Source organism: Muntiacus reevesi, chromosome 18, assembly GCF_963930625.1.
Source record: "Muntiacus reevesi chromosome 18, mMunRee1.1, whole genome shotgun sequence".
Classification (NCBI taxonomy): domain Eukaryota; kingdom Metazoa; phylum Chordata; class Mammalia; order Artiodactyla; family Cervidae; genus Muntiacus; species Muntiacus reevesi.
This window is the reverse complement of record NC_089266.1, coordinates 26,074,637-26,095,381: the sequence shown is the minus strand read 5'-3', so window position 1 is coordinate 26,095,381 and position 20,745 is coordinate 26,074,637. Positions and strand designations below refer to the sequence as shown.

The following is a 20,745-nucleotide window of genomic DNA, read 5'->3' as shown; positions in this document are numbered from 1 at the left end:
GCTCTCTCCCCCATACACTGCCACCAAAATACACACAGCCACCACCCCCAACACACACACTAGCCTGTCTGACCAACTATCCCCTCCTCCCACCCACTGCCTAAAGGGAAGACTCAGGGTGTCACCCTGTGCATGCCCCCCACCCCTCTCAGCCTTCTGTGACAACTGGAAGCCCCCTGTGCTAGGTACTAGTTGGCTTCCCCCACAACACCCAAGGAATGGGCCCACCTTCTTGAGGGCATACTCCAGTTCCATAGCCTGGTACGCTGGATTCACAGATACCTGTTGGAGACAGTGAGGGTACATCACATGTCCTGGGCAGATGCTGTCCCACTTGCAGCCCCTCCACCCTCAGAGGCAGCACCCTGTACCTTCAGGCTTCCTTGGCGGGCTTCAGGAGAAAGCACTAGCTGGTCTGAAACCAGCCATGCGCTGGTGTGATTCTGGGGCCAAGGGTCCAGGGAGCTCCCCTGAATGATGCCACCCCCTCCACATACCCAGCTGTGCCAGGCAATCCCCTCCTCACCAGAATGATGCCAGCCTGGGCTGTGGCCAGCTGCATGAGTACCCACGCATAGGAGTTGGGTCCCCACATGCCCAGCCGGTCACCCTTGCGGAGGCCGATACTCAAGAGCCCAGAAGCAGCTTTATCCACCTGGAGTAAACAGAAGGGGAACAGAGGGGTGAGATGCAGGTGAGCAGAAAGGAGCCCATGACTCCGACTTTAACCTTTGGCCCAAGAGTTCACATCAGAACCACTTGGGAATGAGGGACAGGCAGATACGCAGGCCTCAGATCTGGAGGGGGACTTGGGAACATGCATAATTAACCAGTGTCCCAGGAACGACTGATGCAGGAGGCACCTGAGCCACCTCTGCCTCAGCCCTGCCCTCTTCTCCTGACATTCTTTGGAGGCTCTCAGGCAGCCCCAGTACCCTGCCCCATAGCCAGGCACCACCCTTGCAGCTCCACCAAGCTTGGCTCCTGGGGGCCAGCACCTGCCCACTTTGAAGGTTCAAAGTCAGAACCCACCTCCTCCTTGAGTTGGGCAAAGGTCAACCTGATGTTTTCGTGGTGGACAACCAAGGCCTCCTGGTCTGGGATCCTCTGTGCTGTGACATCCAGGCACCGCCCCACGGTCTGGTTACTAAGGCGCAATCCGATGTGGCCCTGGACGTAGCTGAAGCCTCCAACGGGCAAGGGGACGTTGTGATCCAGCTCTCCAGAACTGTGGGAAGAGGGACTATGGGTTAAGCTGCACCAAGCCAGGCCTCCCTGGAACCAAAGGCTGGCACAACGTGCTAGGAAGCAGGTTGCATACAACGTGTGCAGGAAACTCCAGAAACTGTCTGATTTGCCCCATCCCCAGGGACCCATTTAACTTAGGAGCTGCTTTGCCCTTGGGAAATCAAAACCTGGAGGCTGACCTCTGTCCCTAATCAGAGAGAAGGTTCTTCTCCCCAGCCTACTCCTCAGCTTCCACTCAGCGCCAAGGGTCTGGGGCCTTGGCATCCAAACCCTGGAAAGGGACGCTAAGGTCAATCATGCTGAGAGGTAGCCTGGGAGGGCTGGGAATGGCCTCATTCTAGACACCACTTCCTCCTGGTAAAAAGACCCCTGGGTATCTGTCAAAATCCACAGAATAATCTAACACAAGGACTAAACCCTGATGTAAACTCGGACCACAGTCAACAGTAATGTACCATGAGTGCAGGTGTGCTAAGTCGCTTCAGTCTAGTCTGCTTCTTTGTGACCCTCAAACTGTAGCCCGCCAGGCTCCTCTGTCCATGAGATTCTCCAGGCAACAATACTGGAGTCAGTTGTTGTGCCCTCCCTCCAGGGGATCTTCCTGGCCCAGGGATTGAACCTGTGTCTCTTACACTGGTGGGCAGGTTCTTTACCACTAGCGCCACCTGGGAAGCCAATAACATTCCATACTAGTTCACTAATTGTACCATACTAATGCAGATGTTAATATCAGAGAAACAGTGTCAGGGATGGGGTCAATGGTGGGCATAACGAACTCTATGTATGATCTACTCAGTTATTCTGTAACTAAAACTGTTATGAATTATTAAAACAATTAATTATTTTTTTTAAAAAAAGGTCCCCAGAAGTCTAAGTATCATAGGCTTAGGCCTGCTTATGCCCATTTGCCAGACCTGGGTGACAGGTGCTGGGCTCCCATCCAGGCCCAGAGAAGTATATGACAGCTTTCAGACCCTGTTCTCATCTGAGAGGGCGTGCTCCAGATCCAGGCTTTCCAGACCACCACCCCAGGGTGGTGTGGGCCCTGGGGACCCTTCCTGATGATTCAGTCCTACAGTTGCTGAGCTGAAAAGGCCAATTCTGTCACTGATTGGCTGCTTCTGGCTTATAGGGGAGAATTTCTGGACAGAATAAAGTATGCAGGGCAGAGGGGAGCAAAACTGGGTTTCCCTATAAATGAGAGAGGAGACCTCATGTCACAGGAGGGGGCATCCTGGTGCAGGCTGATGGGTAGGTTGTCCTGACTTCAGTAAAGATGAGTCACACACTGGAGAGCGAGTGAGCACTGGGCCGGAGTTGGGGGCCTGAGGTCTCATTCCACTGGCTGGGTGGGAGGTTGTCACAAACACCTTCGGTGTCCCTTGACATGTGTCCTCAACACATTTCTAGTTTCACTGATAGGGCAGTTTCTTGTGGTTCTGTCCTCAGGGACTCCCTCAAGTTTCTCCTTCTGTGGCTGGGCAGTTCTGGGAGGCATCAAGCCTGGGGTGGGGTAGCGGGGGCGGTAAGATCCCGGTTGCCCACACACGCCCCAAACTGACTTCTTGTCTCCTCTCCACACTCCCTCACTCCTACTTCCCAGGATCACAAATAAACCACCTGCATCCAAGTATTTGTTCTCAAGAAAATCCAAGATACCTGTGTCTTCTCCTCTCTGGGCCTCAGCCCCCCCACCTATAAAGTCCGAGGACTTGGATCAGTGGTTATCCTCAAAGGGATGCTATCTAGATCACCTCCCTGGGCAATCTTCTCAAAGACTGTAGTGAGCCCCTAAGCCAGGTGTTTTCCTCAGGTGTGCTAGGGCAGAAAACAGCCAGAAGCCACAGGCCTCTGAAGCCCTGCTAGCCCCCACATTCTACCATTCAGGTTGACAGACCTAAAGAACTACTGAGGTAGTTCCTCATAGTCACCATGACACCCCTCAAAAGAGACTCTGGACCCAAATCCTTCCCTCAGAGGCATAATGTGGAGGGCACCCATTTTTGCCCACTGGGAAACAGATGTGCTCCTCTCCTGGGCTTGCCAAAGTGACAGGTGTAAGAGCAAGCATGTAGAGAAAACCTGCTTAGGAAGAAAGTCAACACAGGCGAAAGTAGAGAGATGGAAAGACAGAGACAAAGACAGAAACAGAGACAGGAAGACCCACTGACAGACTTCATCTTGAGCTTGTTTAATACCTAGACACAGTCACATGTTGAGTCTACATACCTCTGGACTTTTCACTGTCACCAGTGAATAAAGTCCCTCTGAATTTGAGCTAGTTTGGTGAGGGGAGAGGGGAGCTGAATTCCATTTGCTACAACATGAATGAATCCAAAGGACATTATGCTTAAGGGAAATAAGCCGGAAGCAGAAACTCTAATGTTGCATGATCTCACTTATGTATGTAATCTAAAATATAAACAAACATTTAAGCCAGTCTGAGTTGGGTTTCTGTTGCTTACAACTGGTAAATCCTAACTAAATACATTTTGTGCATTCAGTGGTTTACCACAGCCCTTGAAGCCTTGGTAAGCCACCTCCCAACAGCCGAGCATCTGAATTAGAAGGCAGAAAAACACAGACTTCAGCCAGTGTAATGGTCTCGTTGTCAACAAAGCATTAAAAGTGGGGAGTGGGGAAAAAAAAGTGGGGAGTGGGGTGATCCGTTTCACAACACGGATCCTCTTATTCTCAAAACGTCCCAAAGTCCTGTTTGGTGTGGAATGTGATTTTCTACACACTCACCATGGTTTTCAGTGGCCTCTTGGAATGTCTAGCTGACAAATCAACAGGTTGATTTATGTGCCCCTTCCTGTTGGCTCAGACAGTAAAGAATCTGCCTGCAATGTGGGAGACCTGGGTTCGATCCCTGGATTAGGAAGATCCCCTGGAGGAGGGCATGGCAACCCACTCCAGTATTCTTGCCTGGAGAATCCCCCAGAGGAGCCCAGTGGGCTACAGTCCATGGGTTTGCTAAGAGTCAGACACAACTAAGTGCAGCACCCCCAAATGTAGTTCAAAGTGTATCATCTCTGTTATCTTCACAGTGGCTCTGGTAGGTGGAATGACAGAGACCCCTAGTAGCCCCTTCTCCCTTAATAATACACCCTCAGATGTTTACATGGCCATGTGGAATAGACACCACATTTCCAAGCTTCCCCAGTAGGTGGTCTGGTTGAAGAATAAAGGCTGGCCAATGGGATTTAAGCAGAGATTGTGTGTATGTGTGTGCACAGCTTCGGAGAAGAGCCTTTAAAGGGAAGTACATCTTCTCTTTTTCTTTCCTCCTGGCTGGAATGCTGCCTGTGATAGTTCTCTTGGAGCACATGGTGAGCTTGGCATCACAGCAACAAGACAGGCAGACATGGAGCCTGACAGCAGGCTGTACCACACCAGTCACACACTGGCCATCTCCCAGAAAAACTCCCGTCTACTAAAACCATCATGAGAGGGGGTTTCTCTGATACACATTAAGCTAATTCTGAAAAACACAGGTGGGAGTTATGAACTCTGTTTGTACAGGTAAGGAAACTGAAGTGCAAAAGGCTAAGTGGGCTGCCTAGCTGGTAAATAGCTGAACCTGAAGTGGAGAATGGAGAATCCAGTACCACTACCCCAGCATGATAGCCTTGCCTGCCCAATTTGGGGAGAAAGGATGGGATGGGTAATTCTCTTCTCTGGGCTCTGGATTTAGTGCTTATCTGATCACCAGAGATTGTCTAATCCCAATTTTATTTTTCCACAATTGTTTACTAATTGAAGCCAAGAACCTGGGACTGGGGTAGGACAAGGTTGAAGTGAAAACAGGTTGCTCCTTCAAAAGATTGCAGAGTTCGAGAAACTCATATCAATGCATTGCTCATAAATTTAAGAACCACCCATCATTTCAAAAGCCCAAGTGCAAACACCATTGATTCCACTTCTCTCCTTCCGCAAACACACCCAAAACACCTTGAGCAAGAGGGGCGGCCACTTCTTTTTCTATTGTTAAACAAAGTAGCAGAGGCCCCATTTAAATCTGAAAAAGAATAGATTTGGTTTTAGGAAAAGTTGTCTGTGGAAAGTTTAAGGAGCTGGAGCAGGACGCCAGGAGTCCCAGGTGCTCCCAACTTAAACAACTAGAATAAGTCTTTAGCTACTTGGATTGGGTGTTATAAAATGCCAGGTGGGAGTAAGTCAGCTTAGGCGGGAGCTGGGAGGGAACTGAAGACAAAGCACAGCCCCACCTAAAGGTGTGCACAGAGAATCGGCATGTGAGAATTCAGGCCTAGATCTGCTGCCAGATCTTATTTCATAAGACAAGTTAGGAAACAAGGATTATTTTAAAAAATAATTGTTTTGACTTTTCATCTTTGGCAACTAATGGGTCCACTGTTTTGTCTTCAGTGCCTCACAGGGCCTGGAATGTAAGAAGTGCTCAAATGAATAACCAAATGCATGAATTATAAATAATGCACATAACCCAATTAAAAAATAAGCAAAGGACTTGAATAGACATTTTTCCAAAGAAGATATATGAATGGCCAACAAGCACATGAAATGTAAACTGAAACCACAATTAAATAGCACTTTGTACCCACTAGGAAGGTATAAACAAAAAACCAGCATAACAAATTTGGGGAGCATGTGGAGAAACTGGAACACTTTTGTATTGCTGATGAGAATGTAAAGTGGTGCAGCTGCTGTGGAAAAACATTTTGGTGGTTCTCCAAAGAGTTAAACATAGAGTTAACATTTGACCTGGCAATTGTACTCTTGGGCATATACCCAAAAGAAGTGAAAACAAGTGTTCAAAGATTTGTGCACAAATGTTTAGAGCAGTACTATCCACAATAGTCAAAAAGTGAAAACAACCTAAATATCCAGCAATGCATAAATGGATAAACAAAATGGGGAATATCTCTACAATAGAATATTATTTGACCATAAGAAGGAATGAAATACTGATACATGCTACAACATGGATGAACCTTGAAAATACTGTAGTAAGTGAAAGAAGCCAGACACAGAAAATCACATATTGTATAATTTCATTTATGTCATGTTGAGGTTAGGCAAATCTGTAGAGACAAAGAGTAGAGTAAGTGGTTGCTTAGGGCAGAGGGGATGGGAGGATAGAGAGGTGATAGCTAAGGGTATGACTTACACATATCCATAAACACAATAAAAATGATTGAATTGTACACTTTTAAAAATAATGTACAAAATTCTATTCCTAGGTATACAGCCAAAAGAAATCATACATGTGCCCACCAAAAGACAGGATATTTGCATATGTATCTCCAATATGGAAACCACCTAAATACTCAACAGTAGAATAGATAAATAAATGGTGATGATTATTTGCAATATTATATAGCAATGAGAGCAAATGAACTATGACTACACCCAACGATATGAATGAAACTCATTAAAAAATGTTAAATGAAAGAAGCCAGAGAGGAAAAGGTATATACTGATTCCATTTATATGTGCAAAACAGGCAAAACTATTTTCTATGCTGTTAGAAATCAAGAGAGTAGCTAGCTAGGTTCTGGTTCTATGGGTGTGTTCAATTTATCAAAAATTTATCAAACAAGTACATAAAATATGTGTGCTTTCCTGAATCGATGTTGTATTTCAACACAAAGTTAATCAGATGGCTCAGTGGTAAAGAACCCGCCTGCCAATGTAGAAGATGCAGGAGTCATAGTTTCAATCCCTGGGTTGGGAAGATACCCTGGAGAAGAAAATGGCAATCCATTCCAGGATTCTTGCCTGAGAACTTCCAAGGACAGAGAAGCCTGGTGGGATACAGTCCATGGGGTCGCAAAGAGCCAAACACAACTGAGTGAGCACGATGGTGCACAGTAAAGTTAAAAAGAAGAGCTTTTTAGGGCTTAAACCAGTGTTGATAGAAACACAATTCATAAACTAAATTTAGCAACTGACTATGCAACTTACCATCCTGTCAGAAAAATAAAAACAGCATGTATTGCTTCTGTGCAAAATACATGCATACATTAGTAAATAATACTGGGCAAGCCAAGCAAACACATCTGTTTGTGATTTCCATCTTAGAAACTGCTCAAGAAAATAAATAGCTCAGTTTTGAAGTAGCAGAGTGTTCCTTTCTGAGAGTTCCAGCAGATGAGAAAGCAGCTCTGTGGCCTCTGTGCAGTTCCTGTTACCCGTGACTGCTGGCCCAGCCAACTGGTTTCCTATATGGGTGCATGTTCCCTACATTCAGCAGACCAGAGCAGATCAGGACACACTGCTTACTATTTAGAATGTGGCTTACTGGAGGCAAAGCTTTGGCCTTGTTCCAGTGGGAAAACAGGATCCACCAAATAATTGTCTACTTGCAAATATAATTTCCAGTAATGTCTGTAGAGATGTTTAATGACAAGTGGGGAGTGTAATGATTCTGATTTATGAAAAAGATGGGCATGCTCAGTGAAGAAGAGCAGAGATGGGTAAATTTCCTGAAGGGCAGTGAACTTAAGGAAGTGAGAAAACAGTGAGCATGTCCCCTGTAACACTGTCAGGCAAATCATCCCAAGTTTGCATATCCCTGTCTGGAGAAACTAAGAGGGAAGTTAAGCAGCTTGTCCAAGATGCCACCATAAAAGGTAGTAAAAAAAAACCTCATCATTCAATCACAAACAGCTTTCCATGAAAAAGACAAGTGACACTGACACAGGAAGCACAAAAATAACGCAATCTGCCACAAATGCACAGGAGAAAGAAGGCGAGTGCCCGGTAAGCAAGATGTCCACATCACAAATCAAAGCAAAACAACCAGAAGAGATCAGCAAAGATGCAAAATATCAATAGTGTGATGTCTGTGATTTATTTTCAAAGGGTGACCAAAAATATGTGTGTGTTTGTTTATAAAAAGGTATCTATAAAAAGGATAATTTTTTATTAACGAGGCAAGAGATTCATTTTCTTAAGTTTCCCTATCTGGGTGAGGGGCAACCCTGGGTCTCTTTCTGTATGCACTCTTCTTTACACTGCAGCCCATCCACAGCCTCCTTGGAGGTTGCCCGGGCCTGGGGCAGCAAACCTGAAGCTATGGTGCCACAGGCCCTTGGAGAACCACTCCCACTTACCTCCCACCTCCCAGCCCTCAAGCACACACTGGCCCTTTCCCATGACTTACTTGTGGTATCTGATTCACCTTCTTTGCTGCCTCTGAACCCATCTTTCCAGCTCACTTGTAGTACCAAGCACAATGGCTTTGCACGCTAACTGCACAGTCCTCTGGTTGTAGTCACCTATGCACTGCTGTTGGCCCTCCCCAGTGTAGCCTAGCCTTCCAGCAGTAGCTGGACAGAAAACACGGGCTGCCTAGCTCAGGGAACTTCTGTGAGTGACTGTAGCATTCTGTGACATTCCAAGGCAGGTGACCAAAGTCAGGGCCAGAGGCTCTGTAAGCCCCAAGATCACAGGTCCTGACAGGGTCAGGCAGAGACCGCAGGCAGAGCTGGACCCTGAAGGAGCCATGGAGGCAGGGATGACCACGCCACCTGAGTACACAGGTATGAGGATATACTTGGGAGAGCAGTTTGTTTTGCCTCTTACTACCTGCTGGGCAGAGGTTTTTGGGATCTGGGCCAGGAGCTTGCCGGTGAACCCTGTCCCTATCAGAGGCTGGAATTACCCCAGGTCTCGAGCAAATCCTCTTAGTCCTTTCAGAAGCCACCAAGGAAGCATGGTGACTAGATGTGAGGGGCCCATGGACACAGGAACATCCCCCACACTGAGGCCGACCACTGTTGCCCTGGGCGAGGTGCCGCGCCAGCCACCAGCAAGAAAGCTTTAATAAATAATCTGCTTCTGTTTCAAGTCATGGACTGGCTTCTGCCCCTCCCCTCACAGGCATTTCATGCCAGTCTGGTCCCTGCGCTCTAAGAAAAACATAAATCATCAACAAAGCTAAAAGACAGCAACTGCCTGGGTTCACAAATTTCATTTTATATATAAGAGACAAAAGATTGGCATTTAGCCTGTATTGAAGGGGAAAAAAATCCCCCAAATCAATAAGGACAAGTAATCTAACACAATAAATGGGCAAAGAATATGAATATTCACAGAATACATTTCAAAAGACACCCAATCTCACTGGTAATCAGAGAAACGTAAATCAACTCACAGTAAGAACACTTTAGCTCCCCCACCAGAGAGGCAAACACGTTCTTGTTCAGGAATACTAAGTATTTACGAGGCTGTGGGGAAACAGCAGCTGTGGTGGTCACAGCAGCACGGCCTCTCCAGAGTAATTTCTAGAAAAGTTGAAATGCCAACCCTCTAACGTGGGAATTGCACTGTTGGAGATATTGTCATATACTGGATTTGCAAACATCAGGTAAAAAGAATTATCTATATCTATAGGTGTCAGTGTACACAGATCTCAAAACATATTTTTGGGTGAAAAAAGAAGGGCACGGTGATGTAATTTTTGCTAAAATTATTAAAGCATAAGTATTGTTTATGGATAAAAAACAAAGAGCACTTATTGCTTGCTTGGCATGATTCTAGGTGCTTTACAAATGATAAACATTTATAAAAATGATTTATCATTCTAAGTGCTTTACAAATGATAAAGCTATTCTGTTTATGGATTCAAGAGACATGTTAAAAGCAAAAAACGTGCTCTGACATGACGTACGTTAAATTTATGACAGTAGTTCTCTGGTGAGGGGTGAGTAGGAGGAGGCTTACAAAACAGACATCAACTTGATCCATAATATTTATTTTATTTATAGTTTTGTGTAACAAGTATGGCTATATTTTAATTTGGAGTGGTAGGTACACAGGAGATTGTTATTTGATCATATGATTGTGATAAAAAATTTTTTTCCATGTGAAATTTTTAAGAAGAAAAATATAAGAGGCTTGGTAATCTTCTAAGAAGGGGTACTTCAACATTCAAAAGATGGAACTGGAGCCCATTATACAGAGTGAAGTAAGCCAGAAAGATAAAGAACATTACAGCATACTAACACATATATACGGAATTTAGAAAGATGGTAACGATAACCCTATATGCAAAACAGAAAAAGAAACACAGAAGTACAGAACAGACTTTTGAACTCCGTGGGAGAAGGTGAGGGTGGGATGTTTCAAAAGAACAGCATGTATATTATCTATGGTGAATCAGATCACTAGCCCAGGTGGGATGCATGAGACAAGGCTGGTGCACTGGGAGGACCCAGAGGAGTCGGGTGGAGAGGGAGGTGGGAGGGGGGATCGGGATGGGGAATACGTGTAACTCAATGGCTGATTCGTGTCAATGTATGACAAACCCCACTGAAATGTTGTGAAGTAATTGGCCTCCAACTAATAAAATAAAATTTAAAAAAAAAAAAAAGATGGAACAATCTGCTGGCAGGGACAGAATGATCTGCTCGACCTGTTGGGTGAAGGGCCAGGACAAGATGAACTTTAATGCAAACAAGAAGGGCCCCAAGCTGCCAGTGACGTTCATGTGGTATCCTCGTGGGCAAGCCTCAGTCCTCAGTCAATATACTCACCGTTGTGGGAGACACAGTTCCAGCTGAATGTGCAAGTACATCTTCTAGCTCATGGCAAACGAGAGGCAGACTCTCCTCTTCCATCTCCCTTGCTCATCACCCCAAGATTCATTATTCAACCCAGCAGCCCCAGGACTGACCCCCACACCATCGGGCTGCATTCTCACAGGTGTAGAGGGGCTCCTTGCGCTATTTGCAGAAAGACACTAGGCTGGTGGTTGATCTGGGAGTAGAGATGGCAGATGCTTGTGAAGGAGGGGACAACCTTTTAACCTGTAATATCTATTTTTACCCTGAAAGAAAGTTAAAATTTATATGTACCCGTGAAGATGAGTGCCACATTTATACCAGCTACAACATGCAACCTAGTGTTTAACAAAATGAAGATGCTGTTGTGACAGATAAAAATCCAAAGAGCACTAGTGAATGGTCATTTTCTTAACTGATGGCCTAAATTACTGTACAGTGGCCACCAAAAGCACAAGAATGACTATAATGTTAAAAGGTTCTCAGCAAAAAATAGGAATTTCAACCTGTCCCTTAAGGGAAAAACACCCTTCAAAATAGATCTCAGACTTACATGTAAAACACTAAAACTGAAAAACATTTAGAGGGACTTCCTGGTGGTCCAGTGGTTAAGAATCTGCCTTCCAATGCAGGTGATGTGGATTTGAGCCCTGGTGGGGGAATTAAGCCCATGCACTGCAACTGTTGAGCCAGTCTACCACAACTAGAGAGAAGTCTGTGTACCTCAACGAAAACCCAACAGGCAGATTTCCCTGCTAGTACAGTGGATAGGAATCCCCCCCAATGCACGGGACACCAGTTCAATCCCTGGCCTAGGAAGATCCCACATGCCACAGAGCTACTAAGCCTGTGCACCACAGCTACTGAAGCCTGCGTGCTCTAGGACCCTCAAGCCACAACTGCTGAGCTGCAAACCGCAACTACAGAGCCCACATGTTGCAAATACTGAAGCTTGTGCGCCTAGAGCGCATATGCTCTGCAACAAGAGAAACCATCGCAATAAGAAGACGCACCACAACCAACAGGAGCTCCCGCTCGCCGCAACTAGAGAAAGTGCACATACAGCAACAAAGCCCCAGTGAGGCCAAAAATAAGTAAACAAACAAATTAATAAAGTATTTTTTAAAATCTAGAGAAAAACATGGGAGAAGAACTTCAGGATCTAGGGCTAGGCGATAAAGTTTTAAACCTGACACTGTATGCACAATCCATAAACTTAATAAACTAATTTCAGCAAAATTAAAAATTTCCACTCTGTGAAAGATCCTGTTAAAGAGGACAACAGGATGAGCTACAGGTTGGAGAAAATATTTGCAAGTCACATATCTGACAAAGGACTAGCATCCAGAATGCATAAAGAACTCTGATAATTCAATATCAAAACAAACAAACCAAAAAAAACCCCAAACAGTTCAACTAGAAAATGGGCAAAAGACATAAGAGATATGTCGCCAAAAAGGATATACAGGTGGCAAATAAGCACATGAAAAGTTATTCAGTATCATTAGCCATTAGGAAATGCATATTAAAAACACAGTAAGGTGTCACTATACACCTATCGGCATGACAAAAATTAAAAACAGTGACAATACCAAATACTGATGAGGATGCTGATCACTTATATATTGTTGGTGAGAATGTAAAATGGTACAGTTGTACAGTTCCATTGGTCCTGGAACCAACCTCCTGAGGATACTGAGGAGAACTATAAGCAATTATGTTCCCAGAGAAACTAAGACTTATTTACAATCACACAAAAACCTGTACATGAATGTATATAGCAGCCTTATTTGAAAAAACTGGAAACACCCCAAATGTCCATCAATGAAGTGAAGTCAAGTTGCTCAGTCATGTCCGATTCTTTGAGACCCCATGGACTGTAGCCTACCAGGCTCCTCCCATGGGATTTTCCAGGCAAGAGTACTGGAGTCGGTTGCCATTTCCTTCTCCAGAGGATCTTCCCCACTCAGGGATCGAACCCAGGTCTCCTGCACTGTAGGTAGATGATTTATCTTCTGAGCCACCATGGGTGAATGGTTAAACCAACTGTGCATCCATATCAAAGACTACTATTTAGCAATTAAAAAAGGAACTATTGATACACAAAACAACCTGAATGAATCTCCAGAAATTATGCTGAGTGAAAAAACCAGTCTCAAAATACTGTATACTGTATGACTCCATTAGGTAACCTCTTGAAATGACAAAATCCAATTAACGGAGAACAGAAAACAGACTGTGAGAGATCCTAAGGAGGGGTGGAAGTGGGAAGGAAGTAGGTGTGGCCGCAACGGAGAAACCTGAAGGATCCTTGTGGTGGTGACACTGGATCAGTGTGAATATCCTGGCTGTGATACTGAACTGTGTTTTGCAAGATGTTATCACTGGGGGAAACTCTATGAGATCTGTTTGTGTTATTTCTTACAACTGCATGTGAATGTACAATTATCTCAAAATAAAATGCTTAATTAAAAAAAACAGTTCTTAGATGATAAAATATTGAGGACCACAAAGTGTAACTACGCTGCCCAGTTCAGTGGGCCTAGAAGTCACACTGTCTCCACCACTCTCTGCTGGGACAGTCCCTGGACACATTTGTTACACCTATTCTGAGGACCCTACTTCTCAGCCTACCTTTCTGTTCTTGCTACACCCAAGAGGTGAAATACTGGGCACAGGAGATCATGTCCTTTTCCCCATGGTTATGAAGGAAAGCTAAACTGTTTGATGTATAACACACACTTTCATGAATTTTTTTGTCAAGATCAATAGGTCACTTCTCCCCAAAGCAACCCTTGGTTTTTGAGCAAAAGAAACTAGACACAAGAGTATACATTCTAAGATTCAAGAATAGACAAAATTAATCTACAGAGATTAGAAATCAGAATAGTGATAATCTCTGGTTAGGGGAGGGAACTGACTGGAAAGAGGCACTAGAGAAATTTCTAGAGCTGGGCTGTCTCTATGGCAGTCCACTCACATGGGGCTCTGGAACACTCGAAGCATGACTAGTCTGAATTAAAGCATTCTATGAGTGTTAACTACACACAAGATTCAGAAGACTTCATGAAATAAGGAATATCAAATACCTCCTTAGCAATTTCTACATGATTGATTGCATGCTGAAATGATACTTTGGCTATACTAAGTTAAAGAAAATATATCATTAAACTTATTGCTTATTTCTTATTACCTTTTAAAATATGCCTACTGAAAAACATAACATTCCATATGTGGCTGACATTATATTTCTACTGAATAGCAGTGTTTTACAGTTATGGACAAGTTTTATATCTTGGGGTGCTGAGTAATGGGTGTATACATTTGTTAATATTCATCAAACTACACATTTATGATTTGTACATTTTACAGTTGCATTAAACCATAAAGTCCCATGATCTTTCCACCACCCAACGTAACCTTCCTGATGGAGTCCACAGCTTACAAAGAATACAGACTATAAAGAACCCCAGAGTGGTAAGAGCTACAATAAAGATTTTGAGCAGGGCACTCTATATTGGTGCCATTTTTAACTTGAATAAAACTGATAGTGTATGCGTGTTTGTGTGTATGTAGAGAAAGTAAACATGAAATTATTATTTGAGTCCAGTGAACTCAAGACAGAGGGCATTTTCGACAGCCTGAAATACTCGGGGACGGGAGGCATCTATGCTGCAGATTTTCCATTGGGCCACTGTTCCGAGCTACTGGGGAAAGCAGACAGAAGTCAAGGGTGAAGGTTGATTCAGAACATTTGCCCTTGGTGGTATCACTAAGGTACACACACAGTTTGAAAAAGAAAGTGGAAGTGTTAGTCACTCAGTCATGCTCAACTCTTTATGATCCCATGGACTATAGTCCACTAGTCTTCTCTGTTCATGGAATTCTCCAGGCAAAAATACTGGAGTGGGTAGCCATTTCCTTCTCCAGGGTATCTTTCCAACCCAGGGATCAAACCAATGTCTCCTGCATTGCAGGCAGATTCTTTACCATCTGAGCCACCAGGAAAACCCCACATACAAGGTGTAGATCTTTGCTTTCTAGGGTCAAAACCCTCAACGTTTTCTGTTCACTCACAGAGGACTAGAGAAAACCAGAGAGTCCAGAGGTTAGGATGAGTTCATAAGGGTTCAAGCACAATTAAGATTTCATATAAGTATGAAGGCTTCAGACTTCGACCACAGCCCTCTTGGATTCAGGGATCCAAGGCTCAAAGCCCAACCTCCCTGGAAATCACAAAATGTCTACAGAAATATTTTAGAGTGCCTCTTGTCCAAGTGGTCTATTTTACAAAGAAACCATGGTCCAGAAAGGTTGAGGGACTTGCCTAAAGCCATACTGAACTAAAAGTGGTAAGGCTGTGTTTGCTTTCCTGTCACCTGACTGCTAAGCTGAAAAACACATACATGCCAACGAGATTCACAGAACATGAATTCTAAACTAGAAAAACAGCATGTTTATTTCTAAAGGGAGAGGCACTTGGCAGAGTTAGTGGTACCAGTCATTTATCAGGACAGTCCTCTAGCAAGGCCCCTTCAAGTGATGAAACTATATTCTGTACTTTGGTTTGTTCAGCTTATAATCGGGGGTGGGGGAAAGCAGCCCTTTATACTAGCACTCGGCATAAGCATGCATAGGTCTGCCAACACAGAGCAGCCACAGCTTGATTCAACCAGTTGCCTCTGCTAGAACTGTCTTCCTCCTACTCTCCAGGCAAGGCTCTAACCTGTGGGCCTTGGGGTCATTGTAGGAATGTGCAAAGCCACTGTTTCATAAGTATTATTTGTATCATAGTTTCATCAATGCAGTGGGCTGAAAATCTTAACACCAGGCTGCGGGTTATGAATTTTCTTATGTGACCTCATTTAATTCTCACAACAAGTACAAAACAAAACTTACACAAAACAAAAGTCTTAAGTTCAACTTGGTATCAAAGCTAGAAAGTGATTCTTTTGAACTCAGATCTGTCTGGTTCCAAAGTCTTTGTAGATTGAATAAATAAATAATGTGGGGGATGTTGGGAGGGCTTCATACCCAGGGTTTAAAGAGTTCAAGCACAGGCCAGGGTTTATACAAGTATATAGGCTTCTTCCTTCAAACCACAGCCCTGTTACTGGAGGGATAAGACTCAGATTCTAACTTCCTTAGGAAGTCTAACCTAATCCCATTCCCACCTATCAGATTCTTCCCTGCTTTGATTGAGCACCCTTACTGCCTTGAATCAGTGGGTCTGTGATCCTTATCTGCAGATCCCTTTTAGGCAAAGAAGTCTCTGGAAACAAGTTTACTCATCCTTGTATCCCCCACTGCACCTCCACAGCAGATTGCATACCGATTGCATGCAAGGCAGGAGAGGTAACATTGTGTACCATTCACTGATTACAATGTCCAATGTCCCAGTTTATAGTTTATTTTCTATTATTACATTTAGACTGGAGTAATGAGTAGGGATATCATTACCAAATACTTGTTAATCATCTTTGGTAGATTATGAGAAAAGCATATTTTTATATATTGATTTCTACCCAAAATAATTCCTAGCTTAATATAATCCCCTGATACAGGGACATCATTTTATAGCTTTCACTACCAGTCCCACCTGATTACAGTCATCCCTCTGGAGGGTGTTCCATGAAGTCCACTCACACCCTTGCCCCAACCACCAGCACTGAGTCACTGGAGGCACCCCGCCACCCCCAGTGAGGGTCACACCCAATTCTGAGAGGCTTGAGCCATGGTTCTCTCTGTCTTCACCACCTCTGAGTGCTTCCAACACCCCAGAGGCAGTTGCCTCTCAGGCAGCCCCAGGCCAGCTTTAGAGGTCTGAAGGAAACTTAATTATTATAGGTTCACCAGGAATCAGCAATCAACTCTGCCCTCCAAGGTGCCTGAAGCTCCAAATTAGACCATCTGCCTTCCCTGAGGAAGCAAGTGTGTGGACAAGGGGAAGGGAGGTTTGGAGAGCAATGGACAGTTTCTTCTTTCCTTCTGGAAAAAAGACTCTGGACGCCCTGACTTGGGTGGAGAGGGGACTGTCCAGCAGACCCAAGGGCTAGACTTGGGCCTGGCAGAGGCTGACATCTTGGTAATTGGCCATGAGAGAACCAGATGCAAGCAAGAGGACACTTTCTTGAGGGATTCCTCTCTTACCTTCAAATCACTTGAAATTTCTACACAGATCCCATCTGGAGGTTCTCAGGGACCAACCTTGCCCCAAAGCAAAGACTGAGAAGAGCAAGCCTTTGTCAGTCCAGCAAGCAATAGCATTAGTGACAAACTCCACAAAGGCTCCGAGGTTAGGTCATGTACTTAAGGTCATGTAGCAAGTAGGTAGAGGAGCCAGGGCTATAACCCAAAGCAGTCTAGCTTCAAAGTTCTTACTTTTTCCTAACAGGTGAAACTGGGGATCTGATAAGTAACAGGCATGGGGTGTTGGTCAGCAAGAAAGCAGGCTAGGGTTTCCCTGGTGGTCCAGTGGTTAAGAATCCGCCTTGAAATGCAGGAGACACCGGTTTGATCCCTGGTCCGGGAAGATTCCACATGCGATGGAGCAACTAAGCCTGTGCGCCATATCTACTGAGCCTATGTTCTAGACTCTGTGACCCACAACTACTGAGCCCATGTGTTGCAACTACTGAAGCCCGTGAGCCAACAGCCCGTGCTCTGGCCAATAAAAGAAGCCATCACAATGGGAAGCCCGCCACACTGCAACTAGAGAGTAGCCCCCACTTGTTGCAACTAGAGAAAGCCCGTGTGCAGCAATGAAGACCCAGTACAGTCAAAAAATAAACAAACAAATCCTAGAACAAAAGAAAGCAGGTTGTGTGTGACCAGATCAGAAACAGTAAAGTACAGAAGTCCGGGAGCTTTTCACACCATGGCACCTAGAACACTGAGAAGTAATCATGCTAACTTATCTTCTCCCTCACTAGACTAGAAGTTCCTGGAAGACTGGGTTCTCTGGTTTTCGTAGCAACAGCATCCACCTTGTGCTTGGCATGGTGTAAGCTCTCAGGAATATCAGTTGAATGCTTGAGACTCTTGAGAGTTTCTTAAGGGCAAAGTAGGAACAAAATCAGGTTAAAGCACCAGACAGTAGGTGAGGCCTTAAGCACAAGGGAGTGGCAGTCATGTAAGAGAATTAGGCCAAATGCTCAGGAAATCTTTCTCTGGATACATGGATCTCCACCTGATAGAGTCAGAATTTCTCTGAGGCCTGGTTGCCCCTACTCCGTGATTGTAAGCCTGTAGCAGGCAAGAGCTCTGCTTTGTTTACACATAAAGTCAAAGGTCAGGAAGAATGCCATGTGGCCAAAGGTGGCCTGACCTAGCATCGTGAAACATGGTCGCTTTGGAGAGTAAATAAGGAAAGCCCTCACAGTCTAAGGAGCACCCTGAAGTCCAGAGGTGAGGCTTGGAGGCTATTGGCTAGCCATGGCAGAGTTTGCCTATGGAGGCACTGGGAGGTAGTGAGTGACCAAGCTAGAGGAGAATTTTTTCTTCATCTGTTGACGCTCCTTGAGCCACTGGGTTTCCCCAGAAAATTAGGCCTGGTGATCCTAAAGTACAGCATATGCTTTCCATCTTCAGAAACCAGCACGTTCAAAACATTGTGATCTTGGAACTCTAGCCCAAGAAGAGTCTGCTGTCTCCCTCCAACTTCCCTCCTCCTCCTTTTGTTTTCTTAAACAAGCAGTTCTCTCAGACAAGAAACCTCTTCCGGCTTCTTGTCCCTTTTCCATGCCCCGGCCTACACTCCACCTGGTGTTCAAAGCTGTGTCCTGACCCCAGACCTAGTATGTGGCCTGGGTGGGTGTTAGGGCAGACTCTGGTGCCCAGGCCTCCCTCTGCTGGGTGCTGAAGGTAAAAGCCACCACTGATCATATCAGTGGGAGCCCAGTTCTGCTTAATCAACACAATTTCACAACTGCAGACTTACAAGGAGGTAGCATGAACTTACTTCGCTGCAGGAGAGCACATCCTCCACCTGCCAGCCCCCATCCCACCCTCTGCATTGAGGACAGAAGAAAACTGACAGTAAGTAGTAAGGAGCCAAGCAGTGTTAGCAGTTGGTGAGAAGAGCAGAGACGCAGAGCTTGGTGGCCTGGGGTGGACAACATGGGGTGGGAGGTCCCCTTGTTTATCAGTGAAAGGGGTCTAGCTCAGAGGCAGTGTCCTGGAGACAGAGCACAGGCCTTGCCCTTGCCCCTCCCCCTCAGGACAGGCTGCTAGAGGCCCCACTTCTGGTCATCAATGTGCCCACCAATGGAAGAGCCTAAAGCCCCGGACTAGAGCCCAGAGTCAGTGCAGGGTCCCTGACAGCCACCAGCTGCAGCCACAAGTCTGCGTGCGCCAGGCCAGCATTTCCTGTTGCCTGAGTGCCAGGTGCGGGGGTACCTACTCCTTCGCGTGTGCCACCCGGAGGTGGGGCAGCCGAGGACCTCCCAGCCTGAGCGCGATCGGCCCCCAGAGAGGCTCTGAAGGATCCCCAAGACCCCCTCCCAGGGGACTGACCCGTCCCTCTCCTCCAGGGCCGCGTACCTGAGAGGACGGACGCCCCACAACCTCGCTTCCTGCCAAAGCCGGGGGAGGCCGACCCGGGCCCCCAGCACCCTCGGGCTCCGGGCGCACAGCCTCGCGACGCGCAGCATCCCGACGTAGACAGCCATGGCTCGCGACGCCCGCGTCCCGGCCAGAGAAAACTTTTAAAGTGCGCTGAGGCGGGGCGAGCGCGGAGCGGGGCGGGGAGGCGGGAGGGTCGCCTCTGCCTATGGGTTTCAGAGAACTCGGTGCCGGCCGGGCCGGGCGGGGCGGGGCGAGGCGAGGCCGAGAGAGGCTTGGAGGAAGAGAGCCTGCTCGCGGGCCACTTTCCCCTGGACCCGTAGCCCTCCCCCTCCCACCCCCACCCTCGAAGAATTGCCCTGATTTCCCTCCGGATCGGGCGTCCACGGCCGCTGCCCAAGGCAGGTCTCCCTTCCCAAGCACCAGGGGCCTGGGTTTGGAGGCGCAAGACTTTGTTGATTTCGTAGAGGGGCAGCCAGCTGCGCGGCGAGGTCAGACCCGGCCACCCCCGCTCTCCCGTCCGCGAGCCGTGTTGGCGCGGGGGGTCACGTGTGGGCCCACCGCCCCCCTTCCTCGCCCGCCCCAGGTTGCAGGCCTGAAGCCAGGGGAGCCCGCGTTCCCAGCGATGCCAGCTGGAGGAGAGGGCCCGCGAGGGAGGGGAGGCAGCTGGGGCAAAGCGTGCAGAGCCCCCGGCGGGCCCAAGTACTGGCTGAGGATAGATGTCAGCTTCAGAAGGGGCTCCAGTTGGTACCCCCACACCCCAAGCGTCAGTCTCCCATCTCTACTCTCGGTGGTCTCAGGCATTGGAACCTGTTCCCCATGCTGTTCCAAAGTGTGAATGTAAGGTGCAGAATGCCCAGAAGATGAGTGCCCGTCTCTGCACCTGGTTAGGCAAAGAGGCACTGGACACCAAGCTGGCACGTGTGCCAGGTCCACAGTGTCTCCGTGTAGCCGTGACCCTTCCTCCAGAGCAGGAGGAGAGAACACTGGGGGAAAGGCCCTGGCAGGGTGACCTCCCCTCTCCTGACCCAGAGGTAAGGATATACACCGGGCCAGGAAGAACGGGTTGTGACTGAGGGTGGGACTTGGCCTAAGAACACCTTTATTTTTATTTGGGAACTTTGACTCAATTGGGGCTGTGAGGAGGAGACTACATTGCTCCTCTTCATGATCCTGAGAGTGATTTCAGAACCCCCTGAAACCCTGGCTCCTGTAGAGGGTCCCCACATTTCAGTGATATGGGGATGGGGCAGGAAGAAAGACTGAGGGCACAGATTATAAGGAGCTGGACTTGCAAGGACATGTCTTCCTAACAGACTAACTCATAGACTCTGCTGGCTCAGCACAAGGAATGTGGGGCCCTAGGGAGTATCCCAGTTCTGGGTAC

At 46.5% G+C, this 20,745-nt stretch overlaps 1 protein-coding gene across 2 annotated transcripts in view; it reads right to left on the bottom strand.

Moving 5' to 3' along the window:
• The window catches only part of ACSF2 (acyl-CoA synthetase family member 2), a 31,400-nt gene extending 11,831 nt beyond the window's left edge, over positions 1-19,569 (bottom strand). Inside the window, exons 1-4 of one of the 2 annotated variants that reach the window (XM_065909144.1) lie at positions 19,338-19,569; positions 1,033-1,228; positions 527-655; positions 229-282 (exon numbers count right to left, since the gene is read on the bottom strand). In XM_065909144.1, the coding sequence (XP_065765216.1) occupies positions 229-282; positions 527-655; positions 1,033-1,228; positions 19,338-19,465 (507 nt within the window). In that variant the 5' untranslated portion in view covers positions 19,466-19,569. The remainder of the gene's footprint in view (positions 1-228; positions 283-526; positions 656-1,032; positions 1,229-19,337) is intronic. The other variant, XM_065909143.1, reaches the window with a different exon arrangement.
• Between the last annotated feature and the right edge of the window lie 1,176 nt (positions 19,570-20,745).